Source organism: Borostomias antarcticus (genome assembly GCF_949987555.1).
Source record: "Borostomias antarcticus genome assembly, chromosome: 12".
Classification (NCBI taxonomy): Eukaryota; Metazoa; Chordata; class Actinopteri; order Stomiiformes; family Stomiidae; genus Borostomias; species Borostomias antarcticus.
The window spans coordinates 9,698,435-9,717,739 of record NC_140245.1 but is presented as its reverse complement, the minus strand read 5'-3'; the positions used below and the strand labels follow the sequence as shown (position 1 = coordinate 9,717,739).

Genomic DNA, 19,305 nt, shown 5'->3' with positions numbered 1-19,305 from the left:
TGATGGGTCTATAGTCGTCCTCGCTTTCTTGGGGACAGGGATGATGATGGAGCTCTTGAAGCAGGCTAGTACTTGGCATGTCATAGTGAGTTTGTTTGCTTCCTTCCTTCATTCATCTACCCTGGCATTCCCCTTCCCCTTACTTTTTTTGACCTCTAGTCCGTCCTTCACGTCAAACAGCTAGTAGAACTGGATGGGCCAGCTGACCGCACACACGCGCACACACACGCAAACACGAGCTGCAAGCTACCCTACTAACACAGTACGTAAAGCCGACGGGACACATTGGCGACGGCACCAACAGCGGACCTAACGGACACGTGCCTTTACAGTCGCAGAATAACCAAAATAACCGACCTTAGGGAGACTGTAAGGGAACGTTGCCCTCACTGCTGCTGAAATCCGTAACTACGATGTGATTAAATAACGTGACAATGCTGTTACATTACAGTCCCACCCGGACTTTATTGGAAATGTACATTTGTCACAGTGGGTCAGAACATTTGTAAATTACTTAGGTTTAAAAATGAATTTTGAAGTCATACAGTTACAGAATTGTAATAATGAGGAGCAATCCTGCATGTCTGTTTTGTGTGTAATTTCTAATTGACAGTTAATATTAACACTAAAGATTTGCAGTGTAGGCCTAATAAAAATAATGACAAAAATATGCCTACGAATAAAGTCCTAATTTTGCAACCTAAATGTATATTGGAACATTTTGACAGAATTAGATTATTGAATAGAGAATAGAGAATATTATTTTATAAAGAAAAGGGCAGGAGTTCTGGGGAGCCTAGACCTGCATTACATCTTAAATGGTGTTGAGAGACTCGCGTTGAGGTATCTGATTAGCGGGAGAACATTTACGCTGAATTATTAACTATGGCAAATGTTAAAATGTAAAACAAGTAAATAAAACAAGTAAATAATGTAATGTAATGTAATGTAATGTAATGCATCATCCCCAACATGGGCGGCAGCAGTGAGTAGGCTAAACAAAGCAGAGAGCGCCGAATCGCCGGTAGAAGAAGACAGTCGATGCGCTGTGGATATTAGACATTTAAGTGTACAAATTTGCCTTTTATTTGAAAGGTGGGGGACTACAAACTGTAGAGACCTCGGAGAAAAGGCTTTCATCTTTCCAACGATGTGTTTACTTTGGTGATTAACGAAACTGTTTTGTTTGTAGACTCTGAGCGGGCCGAGGAAGCGCATTCAGGTAAACTGCATTGAGAGTAACGGAGTTATCTGTAGGATATCGCCCTGGACCAGGTCTATGGGGAGTTATCTGTAGGATATCACCTGGACCAGGTCTATGGGGAGCCTACCTACGCCCTAGCGGCACATCTCAATAAAGACTTTTTAACTTTTGGCAGTTGCTTTATTTTAAACGAGAGAATAGTATTATAATATTAACGCCAAATCCAGGATACTCGTGAAGGCGCCTGCGTTGTTATGAACGGAACGCTGCTAGGCTGCTAGAATCGGCTGCTAGAATAAGCCAGCTAATTTATGGCAACAAAGTCTTTATAATAAAGTCTTTATTGAGATATGCCGCTATACGCGTGGGTGGGCTGCCCAGCTCAGTCTTGTTGTTCCGACCACGGTTTAATTTGCAAAAGCACCTTCATCACACCTGTCTGAAAGTGCCAATCAAGTGATTTACAGTGATTCTAGTTATAAAACAAACAAATTATAAAAACTAAATAAATAATTTTTTTAATAATAAAAACTGATTCTGATTCTGATTCTAATTGTAAGCTATAGTGATAAGATAAGATATCCATGTTAGCATATAGGAGTACTGTTATAGTTACTGTTAGCACTTCAGACTTCCACTGTGTCATCAGCTGCTGGCCCCTCTTCCCAGAGCAACCGACGGATTTCCAACCGGAGGTTTCGCGTCGCCCTGATTCAACCAGGTGTTATGCGGAATTCTGTGACCATCAGTGACCAGATCCAGATCAGATCCGGTGGTCACTGATTTCCGCATGTTAATACACCGACATCTGTGATCACTCTACACATCTGTGGTCTCACATTTCGGTGCGTTAATACACAGAATACAAAGTGTTAATACACAGAATACAGTGTTAATACACTTTGAAGCTTCAAGCACCGCCACCACCACAGAAGAATAAAGTAGGGCCTACTGTATTTGATCAAAGCACGCACTCAAGTGGAAATTCGGTTATTTTATTATAGGCTACTGTAGGTCTATTATAGGCTAGGCTGTACGAGTTTAGTTGGCTATTTGATGACGCCTATATGAAACAAGTATACCACTTATTGAATTTGGTGCATTTTAACATTCAGTCATCCGGACATTTCAGAGATACGAACGACCTTCGGTCCCGTTGGGTTCGGATAAGTGGGGTCCTACTGTATATATATATATATATATATACACACACACACACACACATACATCAGAGACAGTACAATGTATCCGCAAATCACGGTTTTTCATCGTTGCCTGAGAATTAGCTCACTAATACGTTCCCTCGGCCGTTAGGTGGTGCTAGTGTCCCACCACTGCACTCACCTGAGAAAAAGCTTATGGACCGAGGTAGCTACTCGACAAGCAGGGAAATAAGCAGGAACGCCAGGAAAGGAAAGTGGAAACGAGGCAGAGGTGCTTGTTGTAGCGCGTTCCTTCCGAGGAACGGTGTGACGGTATACGGGCTCGAGCTGACTGAGAAGAGAGGGAACGGGGTCCGAAAAGTTTATGGAATTACATTCTGTGGTCAAATCAAGTGCTTCACTTTTATCAAAGGATTAACGCTACTCCGCCAGTAAAGAAGGTTTGTTTGTCAGTGGCTTCTCACACATTGGACATTTTTAAAACAAGTTAAGCCAGCTAGCTAAACGCTAGTTAGCTAGCAAGGTTAGCTTATTGCTAGCTAGCATTCCTCTGTTCGCTGGAATGAAAATGAACCTGTTCTGACTGAGGCTTTCATGGCCACGAGACGTTCTGTTCTTATTGCATGTATGTTGACAATTATCTGGTTATATAGCCCTTTAAATTGGCTTGCAAGTTAGCAGTTCCGTATAGTCGATGCAGTGCTTAAGAGAGTTAATCTGACGTTGTATTTAGTAACATGATTCTATTTTATTCTCACCTTCAAATTTACCCGTTCCAACTCCCTAGAGCCGTGAGTAAACGCAGTGCTCCAGGAAGCAGGATTGGAAGGTAGGCTAGCTAACATAAAGTAGCCGTTTTGCTGAAAGAGGTTTTGACAAGTTCCTACATGTTCAAGTGACTAGCTAGTAAAGCCCAGAATCAAGTCTAGATAGCAGCCTCCTGAAATCAGCTGCTTTGGTCATTATGAATCAGCTAGCACTAGCCTACACAAGTCAGATAAGGCTATTTTAATAGTGATAAACTTGCCATAAGCCCCCAATACATTCGTAGTATAGCCTACATATTACGTAGTGCAGCCTACATTTACTTTTACTTATTACTTTTATTTAGTATTTATCAGTAGCCTACAATTGTCATGCTCTGAAACCTAAATGCTTGGTAATGTTGGCTATTTTGGTGAACTGGCCAATTTTTTATTGATCCAATCTAGCTAACCACCTAAAGCTTGAATATTGAGGTGTGGGTCAGATTGGCCTAAACGTTTTGGTGCAGTAAACGGGGCAGACGGTGGTATCAAGCTGTCACCAATATATTTGGCTTGTAGCTACATTTAGAGGTTATGCATCATCCTGTTTCTGTGTGGTCCTCTTGTTTGTAGGGTTGGTAGCTTATGTGTCCTGAAAATCGTTTTCTGAAAGTGAGATGAGATGAGCTTCGCTTCAGACAGTAGAGCACACACGTCATTGTGTTACATGTGTATGAAATGCGCTATACAAATAAAGTTTGATTTCATTTGATTAGTCACCCAAGAGACAGCTGGTGTTAAGACACAGTTTATTGGACCAGTCCATGGAACCCCAGTAAAAAGTGTTGGCCTAGCTGAAGCATCGTTCAGGCCATACCGGGGAGGGAGCGGGTGTGGACAGGTGAAAAGGTACCAGAAAAGATATGAGAAAAGATATGATATGGCTCCCAGCCTCTCACATCACAGAACATGCTGACTGCAACTCATCTTTTGCTGTTTTAATTCTCTTTTTTTTCCTTTTTATACTTCAGAGAAGCAAAGAAAATGCTAGCAGGTAGAGGTTTCATCCATTGGCCTCATCAGTGTGTAGGGAGGGTGAAAGAGCCATACGTAGTGTGGTGATCTTGGCAGATTCTAGAGCACTGATTAGGTGGTGACAACCCCAGCTCCACCACATCACTCCTCCACGCATTGGGCAGGCTCCTGCCATGTTTCTATTACATTATTTGTATATAGCATTTCTGATTGACCGGCAGCGGTGACAGGCTCAGGTGTCAACACAGATTAGCATAACTCTCTCTTTCTCTATCTCTCCATCCTCTAACATTCTCCTTGCATTCCTCTCTTTTATCTTCCTACGACTGACACATCGTTTGTATTCAGTTCCACCAGCACTGCCTGTCCCAGACCTCATTAAAAACCATTCCTATCACAGCAGATAGAATTGGCAAACAGCTTTCCTAATTCTTATGGAAGGGCTTCTCTGTAGGTCAGCGCCTGACAGGGGAAGATGGAGCACCAGCTGAAGTGATTAGTAATGTTGATTCCCCCAGGGGTCTTCTATCTGGGACAGGGCAGTCAAGCTGAATCAACAAGTGGCAGAGTGATGATATCTGCTGCATTCAGCCCTCTTTACTTCTAAGGCTGTGCGAAGTGGCCAGGGAAGGCTAGCAGAGACTGTGTTAGAGAGAGTTTGACATTTAACACGTTCAGCTTGTTTTTGTACTTACTCAGAAGTTTAAACTCATCATCGAACTTTCTGAGAGTCCATTTATCCATACTTGAGGACACAAGTCTCTTGGCGTTTTGTCCGGGTAGCAGTTCTAGTGTGACGGAAGCAGGAGTGTTTAAAGGGTTTGTTATGACTCATTATAAACAATCTCAAGGCCGGTTTCCTGGACATATATCAGGCCCAGGCTGGAAGTGTGAGGCCGTTTCATTGAAAACCCTCCTTGACTTGTTTTAGTCTGGGACCAGGCCTAGTACTGTGGTTGAATCTGTGTTCAGGGCATCTTCCATTAGCGTAGCCTATAACAGTAGGAGTCTGACTGACACATTGAAAAATGTGAGTGATGTACATTCCTATTGATGAGACTTCACTTAGTAACCAGTGTCCTCAAAATAAGGATTAGGTAAGGATAGAAATATAATTTCCCGTGAGGCCTTCTAAATTGACCTGGGATAGGTGCATGTGCCGACAGATAGGCGGGGAAATCAAATCTGTAAATGTATAATATATTACCCACAAAGAGCACGAAGCTCGTTGGCTGATGATTGGCCTGTCAAATAAACCCTGGCTTGAATATGTCCAGGGATTTGCTATAGCATTGCTTATACTGGCTGTATGTTAAGCCCTGTTGATATGGCTATATGGTGGAGGGATTCCTATCGGTTAATCCCCGAGGAGTTAATGACAGTCTGATTACCGTAATACACCATCTTGCCTACTGGTGGAGATGGAGATGTGCTGGAAATAAGGTTGTCACGATGCCAACATTTTATCCAAGATACAATACTAGGCCCGGGTTCACAATGCATTGTCAAGTAATATCCCTATACCTCAGGAAATAATGGCACACAATTGTGGTAATTCATAGGTCAAGGTCAAGGTCAACTTTATTTATATAGCACATTTAAAATCAACCGAAGTTGCACCAAAGTGCTTTACATTATATACAAATAAAATAAAAACAGACAATGGATGCAAACAATACTGAATATAAAAGTGCACCGTTTAAAACTACACAATCATACCAGGGCCAGGGATGTATGGCTTAACTAGCCTCAGAAAGCCAGTGAAAACAGGTGAGTCTTAAGCTGTCTAAATGTCTATAAAGTCATATAGGACTACAGCACATCTAATTTATTTGGAGGACGGGAGGATGTTGCTTTGGCTATGTTTGCATCCTCCTACCCTCATAGTCCCAATTTAGCTGGACTCTTGTCAGGGCCCCTGCCTGGGTGAGCTCCCTGGCTCTGCGGAGGGTAAAACACACAAGCCTTTGGCTCCACTGGTGGGGCGGTGTGGGAGCTTCATTGGGACACTTTTCAGAGGTCCCAGGTATGATTTCAAACCAATGTGTTTGAGTTTGGTGGTCTGGGAATGTGACTGAACATGAGGCTTATTAAGGCCTGGCTTACACAACATCGGGAGCGAAAACGAAATGTATTCACCATGACAGCCCTAATGTACAGTATGGAAGCACTATGGCTTCTATGAAGTTGAAGGGAAAAAAGACCTGGACAAGACCCACACAGTATGCAAGTTGTGTCGAGCAAAAATGAAATACTTTGGGAATACAACACACACACCAATAAAAACTGTTGATGCATCAAGATGCATTGATAATCGTTTTATAATCGCATCGTTGCCCTCTGAATCGGAATTGCATCAAATAGTGAGGTGCCAAGAGATTCCCGCCCATAACGCAAACGCTGTGGTCGCGTGACTGCGAGGAGCCAACGAGACCCGTAAGATCAGTAGCCTAAACGGCGAGGAAGCGAGCTTGTCTAACCCAGGCATAAGAAGCCTGCTAACATCCACAGACGTAACTTAACTAGCGCGTCTAATGCCGCGTTCCAGATAGGATTTTGAGCCCGTAAGTTACGACTTCAAGTCACGACTCACGACTTCAGTGCGTGGAATTCTGGATAAATGTAAACAAGCCAATATGGCAAAAGCTTGAGATCTGGCACACTGTCAGAGCTGGCAAGCTAAACATTACATAATTTTATTTATTGACATCATCGACATTTCGCCGTTTGCATGGTCAAGTTCAGGTTTACCTTAACGTTACACTAGCTATCTCGTGTCATCAACATATTTGGGCATCATTACATACACATTGCAGATTGTAGTGCATAATCGTTTGTATTATTTTGATTACAACGTACAAATGTACTTTACGTTGCCCTAAAGTTATCTTTGTCGCCGTACCCATGTGGGCTGCCATCTTGTTTAGAGGGCTGTGTGACGTCAGAAAGCCAACTGGGAGTACATCGATCTGGTACGAGTTCACGGGTGGGAAGTTACGGGTTTGACTGCCATTCCAGTGCATTTTCACATGTAGAAGGTTGGAAAAACACGGGTTACGAGTTACCTGGAACGCGGCATCAGACATTGGTGTTTCGTAATATTCAAATAGGCAAATTCAGAATGAAACTTGTTGTAACTGTTGAGGAGCCTTAGGCAATCCACACATCAGTTCCTCCCGAGCACCTAGCCACAGCACAGGAATCTGGGCTCGCTGGTGTTGAGACCATTTATGAAACAAGTTTATACTTTTACCCCATAGCCCACAATACCATTCTGGAACCTGAATGCACTCAACTAAAAGGAATTGAGGTACAATCAGGTACAATTTTATTTAATTAGGTAATCAAATAAAATATTTGAATATTCGAATGCAAGTAATTACCACATTACTTTTCCATGAGTGACAGTCCTTTAAGAAAACGCCTCTTCAAAGGTGAGATTGTGCAAGAGCACCTGAGCTTGTCAACCTGAGGTGTGTGTGTGTGTGTGTGTGTGTGTGTGTGTGTGTGTGTGTGTGTGTGTGTGTGTGTGTGTGTGTGTGTGTGTGTGTGTGTCTGTGTGTGTGTGTGTGTGTGTGTGTGTGTGTGTGTGTGTGTGTGTGTGTGTGTGTGTGTGTGTGTGTGTGTGTCATCAGGAGATAAGTATGTGTGAATTGAATAAGCTGCACCCAGCTGTGTGGATCAGATGTCATTCACTGACGGGGACTTTGCTGCCCCGATGGTAGAAAGAACAGAAGAGACAGAGAGAGAAGCATAAAGAGTGGCAGAGAGAGGGAGAGACAGAAACACGTGAGTCATATTACTGATGTTTACTACTGTTTCCCTCCCTCTGTAATCTTATCTATTTCTCGGACGCCTTTGTGGGTCCATGTGCCTGTGAGTTTACTAGAGGCCTGCTGGTGAGTTTACTAGTGACCTGCTGGTGAGTTTTCTAGTGCCCTGCTGGTGAGTTTACTAGTGACCTGCTGGTGAGTTTACTAGTGCCCTGCTGGTAAGTTTACTAGAGGCCTGCTGGTGAGTTTACTAGAGGCCTGCTGGTGAGTTTACTAGAGGCCTGCTGCTGAGTTTACTAGAGGCCTGCTGGTGAGTTTACCAGTGGCCTGCTGGTGAGTTTACTAGAGGCCTGCTGGTGAGTTTACTAGTGGCCTGCTGGTGAGTTAGAGGCCTGCTGGTGAGTTTACTAGAGGCCTGCTGGTGAGTTTACTAGAGGCCTGCTGCTGAGTTTACTAGAGGCCTGCTGGTGAGTTTACTAGAAGCCTGCTGGTGAGTTTAATAGAGGCCTGCTGGTGAGTTTACTAGAGGCCTGCTGGTGAGTTTACTAGAGGCCTGCTGCTGAGTCTACTAGAAGCCTGCTGGTGAGTTTAATAGAGGCCTGCTGGTGAGTTTACTAGTGGCCTGCTGGTGAGTTTAATAGAGGCCTGCTGGTGAGTTTACTAGTGGCCTGCTGGTGAGTTTACTAGAGGTCTGCTGGTGAGTTTACTAGTGGCCTGCTGGTGAGTTTACTAGTGGCCTGCTGGTGAGTTTACTAGTGGCCTGCTGGTGAGTTTACTAGAGGCCTGCTGGTGAGTTTACTAGAGGTCTGCTGGTGAGTTTACTAGTGGCCTGCTGGTGAGTTTACTAGTGGCCTGCTGGTGAGTTTACTAGTGGCCTGCTGGTGAGTTTACTAGTGGCCTGCTGGTGAGTTTACTAGTGGCCTGTTGGTGAGTTTACTCGTGGCCTGTTGGTGAGTTTACTCGTGGCCTGTTGGTGAGTTTACTCGTGGCCTGCTGGTGAGTTTACTAGTGGCCTGCTGGTGAGTTTACTAGTGGCCTGTTGGTGAGTTTACTCGTGGCCTGTTGGTGAGTTTACTCGTGGCCTGTTGGTGAGTTTACTCGTGGCCTGCTGGTGAGTTTACTAGTGGCCTGCTGGTGAGTTTACTAGTGGCCTGCTGATGGTGAGTTTACTAGTGGCCTGCTGGTAAGTTATCTAGTGGCCTGCTGGTGAGTTTACTAGTGGCCTGCTGGTGAGTTTACTAGAGGCCTGCTGGTGAGTTTACTAGTGGCCTGCTGGTGAGTTTACTAGTGGCCTGCTGGTGAGTTTACTAGAGGCCTGCTGGTGAGTTTACTAGAGGCCTGCTGGTGAGTTTACTAGTGGCCTGCTGCTGGTGAGTTTACTAGTGGCCTGCTGCTGGTGAGTTTACTTGTGGCCTGTTCTACAAATGTAACCTTTATTTAACCAGGTTAGTCTCAACGAAATTAAATCTTTTATCTTTTTATTTTTTTTACAGAGACCTGCTACTGTAGATGTTATAGCCCAGGGGTACTTAAATACAAATCCCAAAGGTCCACAATGTTTTCCCCCAATAATCCAAAGGTCAATTTTTAAAGAAAATAATACAAATCACCAATCACCACCGATATTTTTCGATCCATTCTAGGGGTGGGAGAAATTGCATATTTTCCTTTCCGGCATAACAGCCATATTTCTTCCGGTTAACCGGTTACCCGTTGAGCAATTTGCGTTAATTAATGAGACTAAAAAAGGCCTAACGTTACCTGGGTTTTGATACAGGCAACTTTGCAAAAAGCAAATGCTATGAAAATTATAATTTGCTCAGAGTCCGGAGACAATTGTGGTTGGGTCTGGATCCGAACCGGGGCCCGGACTTTGAGGATGGATGTTATAGTCGTTCCCAGAAATCCCATAGTTAACCCAGGTTTGACCAGCTGAACCAGACATTTTAGAGGAGTTTGCCAGAAATGTGGCACTGATTGACCCTGTACTCATCCTGTTCTCTCTCCTCCCTCCTCCCTCCTCCCTGCTCCACCCCCAGCGGCCCCCGTCGAGCCATGCTTCCGAGCCCATCGTGTTGAGCCTGAGTGCCAACGTCGAGCTGCCGCCGCCATGGCGGACCTGCCCATCGCCCCGGGCCAGATCTACATCGAGGTGGAGTACGACTACGAGTACAAGGCCAAGGACCGCCTCATCTCCATCCACCAAGGAGAATGCTACATGCTGGTCCGCAAGACCAACGAGGACTGGTGGCAGGTGAGGAAAGAGGAGGGGACCAAGGCGTTCTATGTGCCCGCCCAGTACGTCAGGGAGGCCCGCAAGGCGCTCATGCCCCCCCCCAAGCCCCTCATGCCCCTCATGCCCCCGGGGACGACGCCGGGTCACCAGGGGGGCTCGGCGGCCTGGGTCAAACCCAGCTTCCTGGAGCTCCGCCGCCGCTCCAGTGAGAACCTCCACCGGCCAGGAGGGGAGTGGTCATCGTCCGGCCAGGCTCATCCCCTGCCCTCGCCCGTCTCCCCCTCGCCCTCCACCTCATCCGGTTGCCCCACGCCGCCCGTCTCGCGCCGGCACCCGATGGACAACCAGAACCCGGGCAGCCCCACGGACCACGAGCGGGCCCTGGCGGAGATCCTGCTCCAGGGCGGCGAGCCCAGTGGGCCCCCCCACCCATCCCGGTGTAACACGCTGCCCCGTGCCCGCGCCCGCTCCCCGGACCACCTCCAGAGAGCGCCGCTGGACGTGGACAGCGCCCAGTACTGCGACTCGGCCGGAGAGGGCTCGGAGAGACGAACCAACGACTCTGAGTCGGGGGATGAGCTGAGCAGCAGCTCCACCGAACACCTGCAGGTAAGCAGACGAGAGGGGGTGGCTGTGTGTGTGTGTGTGTGTGTGTGTGTGTGTGTGTGCGCGCGTGTGCGTGCGTGCATGCATGCGTGCGTGTGCGTGTCAAGTAATCCAGCTGACTTTGAAAATGCTCCTAATTTCTTATTATTTCTTATTAATTTAAGTTCTGGAACCTTATATTATTACTCTCTAGAAATGCCCAGTGGTAGTAATTCCTCCTCTATCTAACCTCTCTAATGGCTGGCCAGACAGATCAGGTTGGCTGGCTGATTGGTTGGATGGCTGGCTGGTTGGATGGCTGGCTGGATGGTTGGTTGGTTGGTTGGTTGGTTGGTTGGCTGGCTGGCTGGCTGGCTGGATGGTTGGTTGGTTGGTTGGCTGGTTGGCTGGCTGGCTGGTTGGTTGGTTGGTTGGCTGGTTGGTTGGTTGGGTGGTTGGTTGGATGGATGGTTGGTTGGTTGTTTGGATGGTTGGTTGGTTGGCTGGCTGGCTGGCTGGCTGGCTGGCTGGCTGGATGGATGGTTGGTTGGTTGGTTGGTTGGATGGATGGTTGGTTGGTTGTTTGGTTGGCTGGCTGGCTGGCTGGCTGGCTGGTTGGCTGGTTGGTTGGTTGGCTGGTTGGTTGGGTGGTTGGTTGGTTGGTTGGTTGGCTGGTTGGTTGGGTGGTTGGTCTGTTGGCTGGTTGGTTGGTTGGCTGGTTGGTTGGGTGGTTGGCTGGTTGGCTGGTTGGATGGTTTGTTGGTTGGCGGGCTGGTTGGTTAAGTCATGGAAGCGACTGTCAAGACATGGAAGTCTCAAACTAGGCTCTCTGCTGTTCTCAGGTGATACGTTGTAGCCTTGAAACTCTCACAGAGGGCAATCAAAGAGTTTATCTACTGCTCCCAAAATGGAGTTCCTTCCTAATCCCTGTAATGGGCCTATTAAACCGATGCCCAAGAGAAAGGTCACACATTGTTCAGCCTGCCAAATGTGGGCAGCCAGCCAGCCAACCAGCCTCAGAAAAGCACCTAATGTTTCGTTCTCGGTTTTGGACTCCTATTTTGTCATTTGACAGTGATAGCCTATATGTTGATTGATTGATTTTTATTTATTTTTAAGACGGGGACAAGGTACAGTATACATTAACCCTATAGAATAGGGAGAGATGCACTGTACAAGGTTATAGCTAAAACAGCTAAGTCTGTTAGCTATGCAGTCAGCATGACGCTCACTAGGCCCGAGCGCGTGGCCGGGGCCTCACAGAGCATCACGGATGTGCAGTATGTCTCGGCGCACCGCGCTACAGATAAATGCAATCAAACAGGAATTTGGTGCGGCGTCGATCGAACGATGCTGACAGAGGGAAACTGTGAGTAGTTTCACTGAGCTGTCACAGGGTGCACCTCTGTTTGTTTTTCCTGTGTACCTACTGACAGCCTGCTACAGGTGGCAGACTCCTCTCTCCTCTCTTTCTCTCCTTTCATCTGTCTCTCTCTGTCTTTCTCTCTCTCTCCTTTCATCTGTCTCTCTCTCTCGCTCTTTCTCTCTCTCTCTGCTGTGCGCTGCTCTACAGTACCTTGCTGTACTGTACTGTACTCTTCTACTCCTCGGCCTCTCTGTATAGCTTGGACACACCCCACTTCTCCCATTCCCAGAGAGAGAGAGAGAGAGAGAGAGAGAGAGAGAGAGAGAGAGAGAGAAGGATAAATAGAGAGAAAAGAGAGGCAGTGTCCTCTGGCCTTTTGTGTTGTGTTCTCATGCCATGGGCCTCAGTGCCAACTGGCTCGGTCAGCTCCTTTGATTAGTGACTGAGTGAGTATCCCAACATTGGGCTAATTCTCTTATTGTGTGTGTGTATGTGTGTGTGTGTGTGTGTGTGTGCATGTGTGTGTGCATGTGTGTGCGCGCATGTGTGCGTGCATGTGTGTGTGTGCATGTGTGTGCGTGCGTGTGTGTGTATGTGTGTGTGTGTATGTGTGTGTGCATGCTGCATGTGTGCGTGGGTGTGTGTGTATAAGTGCGTGTGTTCGTGTCTACCACCCTCCTCCGGCAGCCCCTCCCCACCCTCCCTCACCCGGTTGATTCCCCCTGCAGGTTGGGGATGTTCTGAAGAGTAGTATTTTGGAGAGGGCGCAGATCTTAGCTCGGTTTACCCATCCCAGTGCGGTCCATTGTTTAGTTGACCAGGGGTTGATTCACCCCAAACTTGAGAACATTAAGATGATCCTCTGTCACCCTCTGGCCTACAGTATGTGCTATAGAGCTAGCGGCCCACTTTCTAACACCTATAGGCCTAGTTTTATTCCTTCATCCTCCAATGGCACAGCCAATGGCAACGCAGGTTATTAGCAGAGTTCAGTATCGCTTCTGTTTGTTGAGCCCCACGGCCAGAGTTTATTGCACACTCAATCCATCCAGGCAGACTCCTTCCCCTAGCCACATCTGAAGACAAGTCCGACGTCTCAATGCCTTTTTAATTTGCTGCACCGTTGCATATTATAGATAAACCTACACCCGGTTTACACTTCGTCGTGATATATCCTCCAGCAGGCAGATTGGTTTTCCTACAGCCGTTGTACAAGACGTTGGGAGGGCGGTGGAGCGAGACTGACATACGATGGAGTCGTTTGCTGTTAGACGATCCCCTTCCCTTCCTCGGTGGGTAGGATTGGAAGATTGCTTCTGTTAAGAGGCCTGCAGGCTAGGTTTGAGTTATTGATCATGCCAGATCATTATCGGAGAGACCTCTGGATGCAATTTGTTTTAAAACGATGAAACTTTTCCTTGAGACATCCTCTATCTGCTTGCTCAGCACGTTGATTGTGCTAGGCGTAGATTAGCATGAGCCCCCCCATCACCATGGCCATGCTCTCTATCCTCTTCATCAGATTAGCATGAGCCCCCCCATCACCATAGCCATGCTCTCTATCCTCCTTCAGCTTGCTAAGCCCTTAGTTGGCCTAATTGTTAGTGTCATACAGTGAGTCAGCAGAAATCTACCCCTCTTTCTCAAAAATGATTTTAAAGGAAATTGCACTAACTACAGTATCACACTGGCCAATAAGACACAAACAGGAAGTGTTTCGTCAAGTCACCCGAAAGGGAGCCGGATAAGAGACGAAACTGAGTGAGCTCTGATTAGAGACAATAATATACAATCAGAGCTCCCTTCTCTCATCTCTCTTCCCTTTCTCCCTGGGAGCTGCTGTAATCAACAAAGTATCTGACTTCCTCTTAGGTGATTGGTGGAAACACTTCCTGTTTGTGTTTTATTGGCCGGGTGATAGTTGTATAGACCTACCCTTCGTTTTATTGCATTTTAGTGCACTCCACACCCATTTGTTCTTGAGTTTTCCCAATGAGGCACACCTTGTTTTATACAGTAGTTACGCACACGCACACAAACACACACACACACACACACACACACACAATTTGACCTAAACCATTAAAGGAGTAGTAAAGGGGAAAATCATGTTTAGCCCTGTTTTAAGGTTACTTATGATCATATACAATGGTTCAGATCAAGAAGTTGACAAAACTAGCACTTTTGAGAAAGTTGATAATTGCTCTACCAGGTCATACAATGGATGTGGGTGGGCACCTTGAAAAATCATTCAAAAACATGTTAAACTCTCGATTTCAAAGACAAGAAACTCACCAAGGGGGTAATTGGTGTCCGTTGGTTTTCTGACATCAAATTCGCCACAATGTATGAATCCTGTAGGGTTTTATTGATCATTGAGGCGACCGTTGTAGATGTGTAGATCAATCCGCTGAGGGGATTCAGGAAGTGGAACTACTTACGGTAGCTATTGTTATTGTTTATGTTGCTAGGCTACCTAGTTTGCAGAAGTTTACACACGTATGTGCTGCGACTAAATAGTTCTATGATAAATATTTTAAAAAGTCTTTCCAGATGAACTAGAATCTTACTTTATGGCGAATTATATGTCAGAACATTAACTAACACCTCGGTGAGTTTCTTGTCTTTGAAATTGAGAGTTTAACATGTTTTTTTAATGATTTTTCAAGGTGCCCACCCACATCCATTGTATGACCAAAACGGTGGTAGAGCAATTATCAGACTTTCTCAAAAGTGCTAGTTTTGTCAACTTTTTTATCTGAATCATTGTATATGATCATAAGTAACCTTAAAACGGGGCTAAACATGATTTTTCCCTTTACTACTCCTTTAAGAGCCCAAGTTTTTAGAGAGAGTTAGCTTGCAGCTGCAGTCATGTTAATTCTCTTCTTATTAATGTATTATGTCATGGGACTTAATGGAGGGCCTCTAAAGGGTCTGGGCTGAGTTTCCTCGCCACGCTACGATGCCTCTGGGAAACTCAGCCCTGTTCTCCACCGCTGCTGGCTGGTGGGCAAGGAGGCTGGCAGGTTGGATGGCTGACTGGCAGGCTGGATGGCTGGATGGTTGGTTGGCTGGCTGGTTGGTTAGATGGCTGGCTGGTTGGATGGCTGGCTGGCTAGTTGGATGGCTGGCAGGTTGGCTGGCTGGTTGGTTGGTTGGATGACTGGCTGGCAGGCTGGATTGCTGGTTGGTTGGATGGCAGCAAGCCCACCCACTCCTCTGTTCTATTGTGTAATAAACCAAAGGTCCAATCTCTCCCTCTCCCCCCCCAATCTGCCTATCTTGTTTCCATCTCTGCCAGTTCCCTGTCTTCTGTTCAAACTGCATGCTGGTTCGCCTGCTCATCTGCCTGGGGCATGCTGCTAGATGAAAATGAAAGTTGTGCAAAAGGTTGATTATTTTAACGTGTTTTAAAACCTTCCATCGCTATACACCACCAGCAGCAGCATCCTATTAGATATTACATGTTCAGCTTTAGCTAGCCTACTTATATCAGGCTAGGCAATATTAGGCTTACAGAAGCGTAATTGTTGTATGGAAACAGGAAAACTATTTTATACTTCCCACCAGAGTACATTAACACGCTTAGTGGTGAATGAGAGTCAGGAGTTTTCCCCCCTTCTTCCAGCTTATTGCCCCAGTAGCCTGACCCCCCCCACCTCCCAGACTGCCCTCTTTGATTGGAGCGTGATTGTTTGTTGGGGTGGGGGGTGGGGGGGCAGCACAGTGCCCTCTTATGGAAGCTTTTCTTAATCCCTCTTGGAGCTTGTGTGTGTGTGTGTGTGTGTGTGTGTGTGTGTGTGTGTGTGTGTGTGTGTGTGTGTGTGTGTGTGTGTGTGTGTGTGTGTGTGTGTGTGTGTGTGTGTGTGTGTGTGTGTGTGTGTGTGTGTGTGTGTGTGTGTGTGTGTGTGTGTGTGTGCGTTGTAGTAGGGGCGGGGGTAGAGTATATATGTGTGTGTGTGTGTGTGTGTATCAGATGGACGAGCTGTGCTGAGCAGAGCGATATTGCGCTGGGATTGGAGCACGGCTCCCTGCGCTCAACCGCCTGCTCACCCAAGGACCCGAACGCAGCAGGATCTGACCGCTCAGCAGCATAGCCAGCCAGCCAGTCAGTCAGCCAGTCAGCCAGTCAGCCAGCGAGTCAGCCAGTCAGAGAGAGAGAGTTTGAGAGTAGAGTCGGACAGACAGGGGCTGCGTTGGTCGCTCCTCTCTGCCCCACTCTGCACCACTGCCATCGTCAGAGGATCACACTTCACCAGGGACAGTATGTACCCAGACCATAACGAAACGGTAAGGCTGCTTTCTCACTCTTACTCACACATGCACGGAACACACACACACGCACAACCGCGCACATACGAGCGTGCGCGCACATATACGTTCATGCATACCAAGCAGTCTTCGCATGCATACAGACACCAAGCTCCATTTCCGTAGCACTAGACAGATGCATACGGCACACACACATGTGGACACACACACACGCGGACACACACACGCACACACATATTCAAGCGCACTTAAACGCCCTTTCTTAAAACACTGGACAGTTGATTGCACGCTTTTGCAACTTGAGCATACTAATTGCGCACAGGCATGTTCTCTTAAAACAAGAAGAGACATATTGTCTACTCGAATGTGAACACAGTACAGTGAATATCCCATTAAGCCTATCAGTGTTTGCAAACTCAGCTCAGCACACGACAATCATGTGCCATCTTTCAGCGGACAGATATACCAGCCGGCACTGGCTTCAGTGTACAGTGACTCCGTGAGCATTATGCTATTGAACTACAGCATGGTTTAAACTGCATATGCCAAAACCACTTTACACACACACACACACACACACACACACACACACACACACACACACAGCAGCTCTGTAAACTTACACATGACCCACACAGACTCATTCGGCTCATCTCACTGCTCGAATCAGGGATTAATGCAAGCTCGGTGCGATCATTGGACACCAGCTGTCTATGGGATCCCTTGAAAGGGAGTGGCTAGTAGTCAAAGGTAGGAGGGTTTAGATTCACGCTCCGTCTTGAAAGGGCCGATGATGATGATGATTATGGCGATCGCATGCTGTGAGCTCACTGCTAAGAGGATGCTCTAAGCCCCTGCCATGGCACATTACATAAGAGGGTGAGACGTAACATTTGTTTGGACAGCTGGCCGGTGAGCAGAGCTGGGGCGCGGGGGCAGGAAGGGAGGGGTTAAATGGTTAGGGAGGGGTTAATAGTTAGTTCGAACGAACGAAAGTTCATTCATTCATTCAGTCATTCATTCTCATATATTGCTTCGTGGATTTGGGATTTGTTCGAAGACAGGAGGAAACGTTAGTTGGAAAAAGAATGCAGATGCGATAGCTAAATCGAGATACAGTCAGTAATTTTTCTCGATTTATTGCAACTAGGTGACGTCCTGTTTGAGTCTACGAACGTACTGAACATCTGGTCACCTTTCCACATAGAGAGAACGCTACCAGCTACTGTAGCTCAAGCGGAAATAACGCTTCATCGAAAAAATAGAAGCCATGTGCTTTTAGAGTCTGTATTCTCAGTATTTAGAGTCTGAATAGGCAGGGCGCCCCCCCCCCCCCCTCCGGATCTCAGGCCCTGCGGCTCCTGTCGGAGAGGAGAAAGGCCCGGAGATGTGTCTGTGTTTACCCTGCTGCTGTCTGTGTGTGGTTTAAGAGCCCCCCCCCCCCTTAAACCCTCTGACAGTTTCCTGAATGGAAAAATCGGTTTCAGAGATGAGTTGACTTGACTGCACCCCTTCTATTTTATCCGTTAAAATAACACCGACCCCACCACCGCCCACTAAAATGACAGACAGGCCCTCAGCAGAGTATCATCTCCCGTTAGAAAATGGATGTCTGTGGAGGCCCCGCCCCCGTGTGTCGCAGCATGTCTGGTCAGTGACTGTACTCTGTGATGCGGTCTTCTGAGGAAAGGACTGTCCCTCTTCGCTTGGCTGTGAGACAGAATCGCAGGGTAGCCCGGCCTAATGACCGAACACAAGAGCCTTTATAGTTGGCCGTCTCTTCGAAGAGAAGGTCTTTGTAGTGGCTTTCAGAAAGCACTGTTCAATAGACCTTGTTTCAAATCTGGCAGTCATTCTTCAAAGATCCAGGCAGAAGTCGTGGGCCGACCCCTTTGTTGATTAAGACAGATTTTATGACTCCATATTTAGGGTACAGAGAAAACGACCGACTTCTTATTATGACTGACCTGGTCCCTTATGAAGTGACCCCCTCTTGTCATGCTCGTGGCCCTGCTCCTCTCAGTGAGAGTCTGTGACCGCCGCCTGCCTTGTGATTTCGGGACAGAGAGCGCCACTCACTGAGCCTCTCAAACGCAAACCCCCCTTCCCCGCCCCCTCCTCCCCGCTTAAAGACTGGGGCTTTCAGCTACGTCACTCACTCCTCTGATTGGGAGGGTTACTGGGTCAGTAGTGCCACAGCCACAAATTAGGTTTGGATATGGAGCGAACGCAAGCGCGAGGCTCCCAGCACAGGTCAGAGGTCGGGGGATGAAGAGACCGGGGATGATACCGGGATGACAGTGATCTCCTAAGCCAAGCATAGTGGAGCTCAGGCCTGTGGTCTGTGTGTCGCAGCAGATCTGAAATCCAGTCCGGCTTGTTGGAATATCGCATCGCCGTCCCGTCTGTGTTAAACTGGTGTATTTAAACATTAGTTTCTGATGGACCATCCTGAAGAACGATGTTTGGAGTCAGTAACTTACTAGCCGTGGCTGATGCCAGGATGACGTGACGGTGCTGTTGACATGTTGTCCGCCCCTCTTGTCATCGCCTCTCTGGATCACTGAGTGATGACACTCATAACGCGCACAGTTACAATGAGGAAATGGGGTCTTGGCAGCTTGGTTTAGGGACAGGGGCTCTTGTTCTGATTGGTTTAGGGAAAGAGGCTCTCCTTGAGCTCCTTAACCTCCTTTGTGTCACTGGGTGATTCAGTCACATTAGATTAGTCGATTCATCTAGTAGACCTGCCTTCTCCTCCTCCTCTTCCTCTTCTGCTATTATGACACACAGCAGGAAACACGCACCGTGAAACATGTTTGTGTGTGTATGTGTATGTGTGTGTGTGTGTGTGTGTGTGTGTGTCAATCAGTGTGTGTGTGTGTCCGATCTCCACACTCAGTCATGCATCCTTCTCCATCA

General features: G+C 47.1%; 1 protein-coding gene across 1 annotated transcript in view; it reads left to right on the top strand.

Annotated features, from left to right (window-relative positions):
- Positions 1-2,666: 2,666 nt before the first annotated feature.
- Positions 2,667-19,305, top strand: part of LOC311316152 (rho GTPase-activating protein 12-like) — a 53,435-nt gene continuing 36,796 nt past the window's right edge. Inside the window, 2 exon segments of the mRNA XM_084446940.1 lie at positions 2,667-2,807; positions 9,961-10,766. Of these exon segments, the coding sequence (XP_084303066.1) occupies positions 10,032-10,766 (735 nt within the window). The 5' untranslated portion in view covers positions 2,667-2,807; positions 9,961-10,031.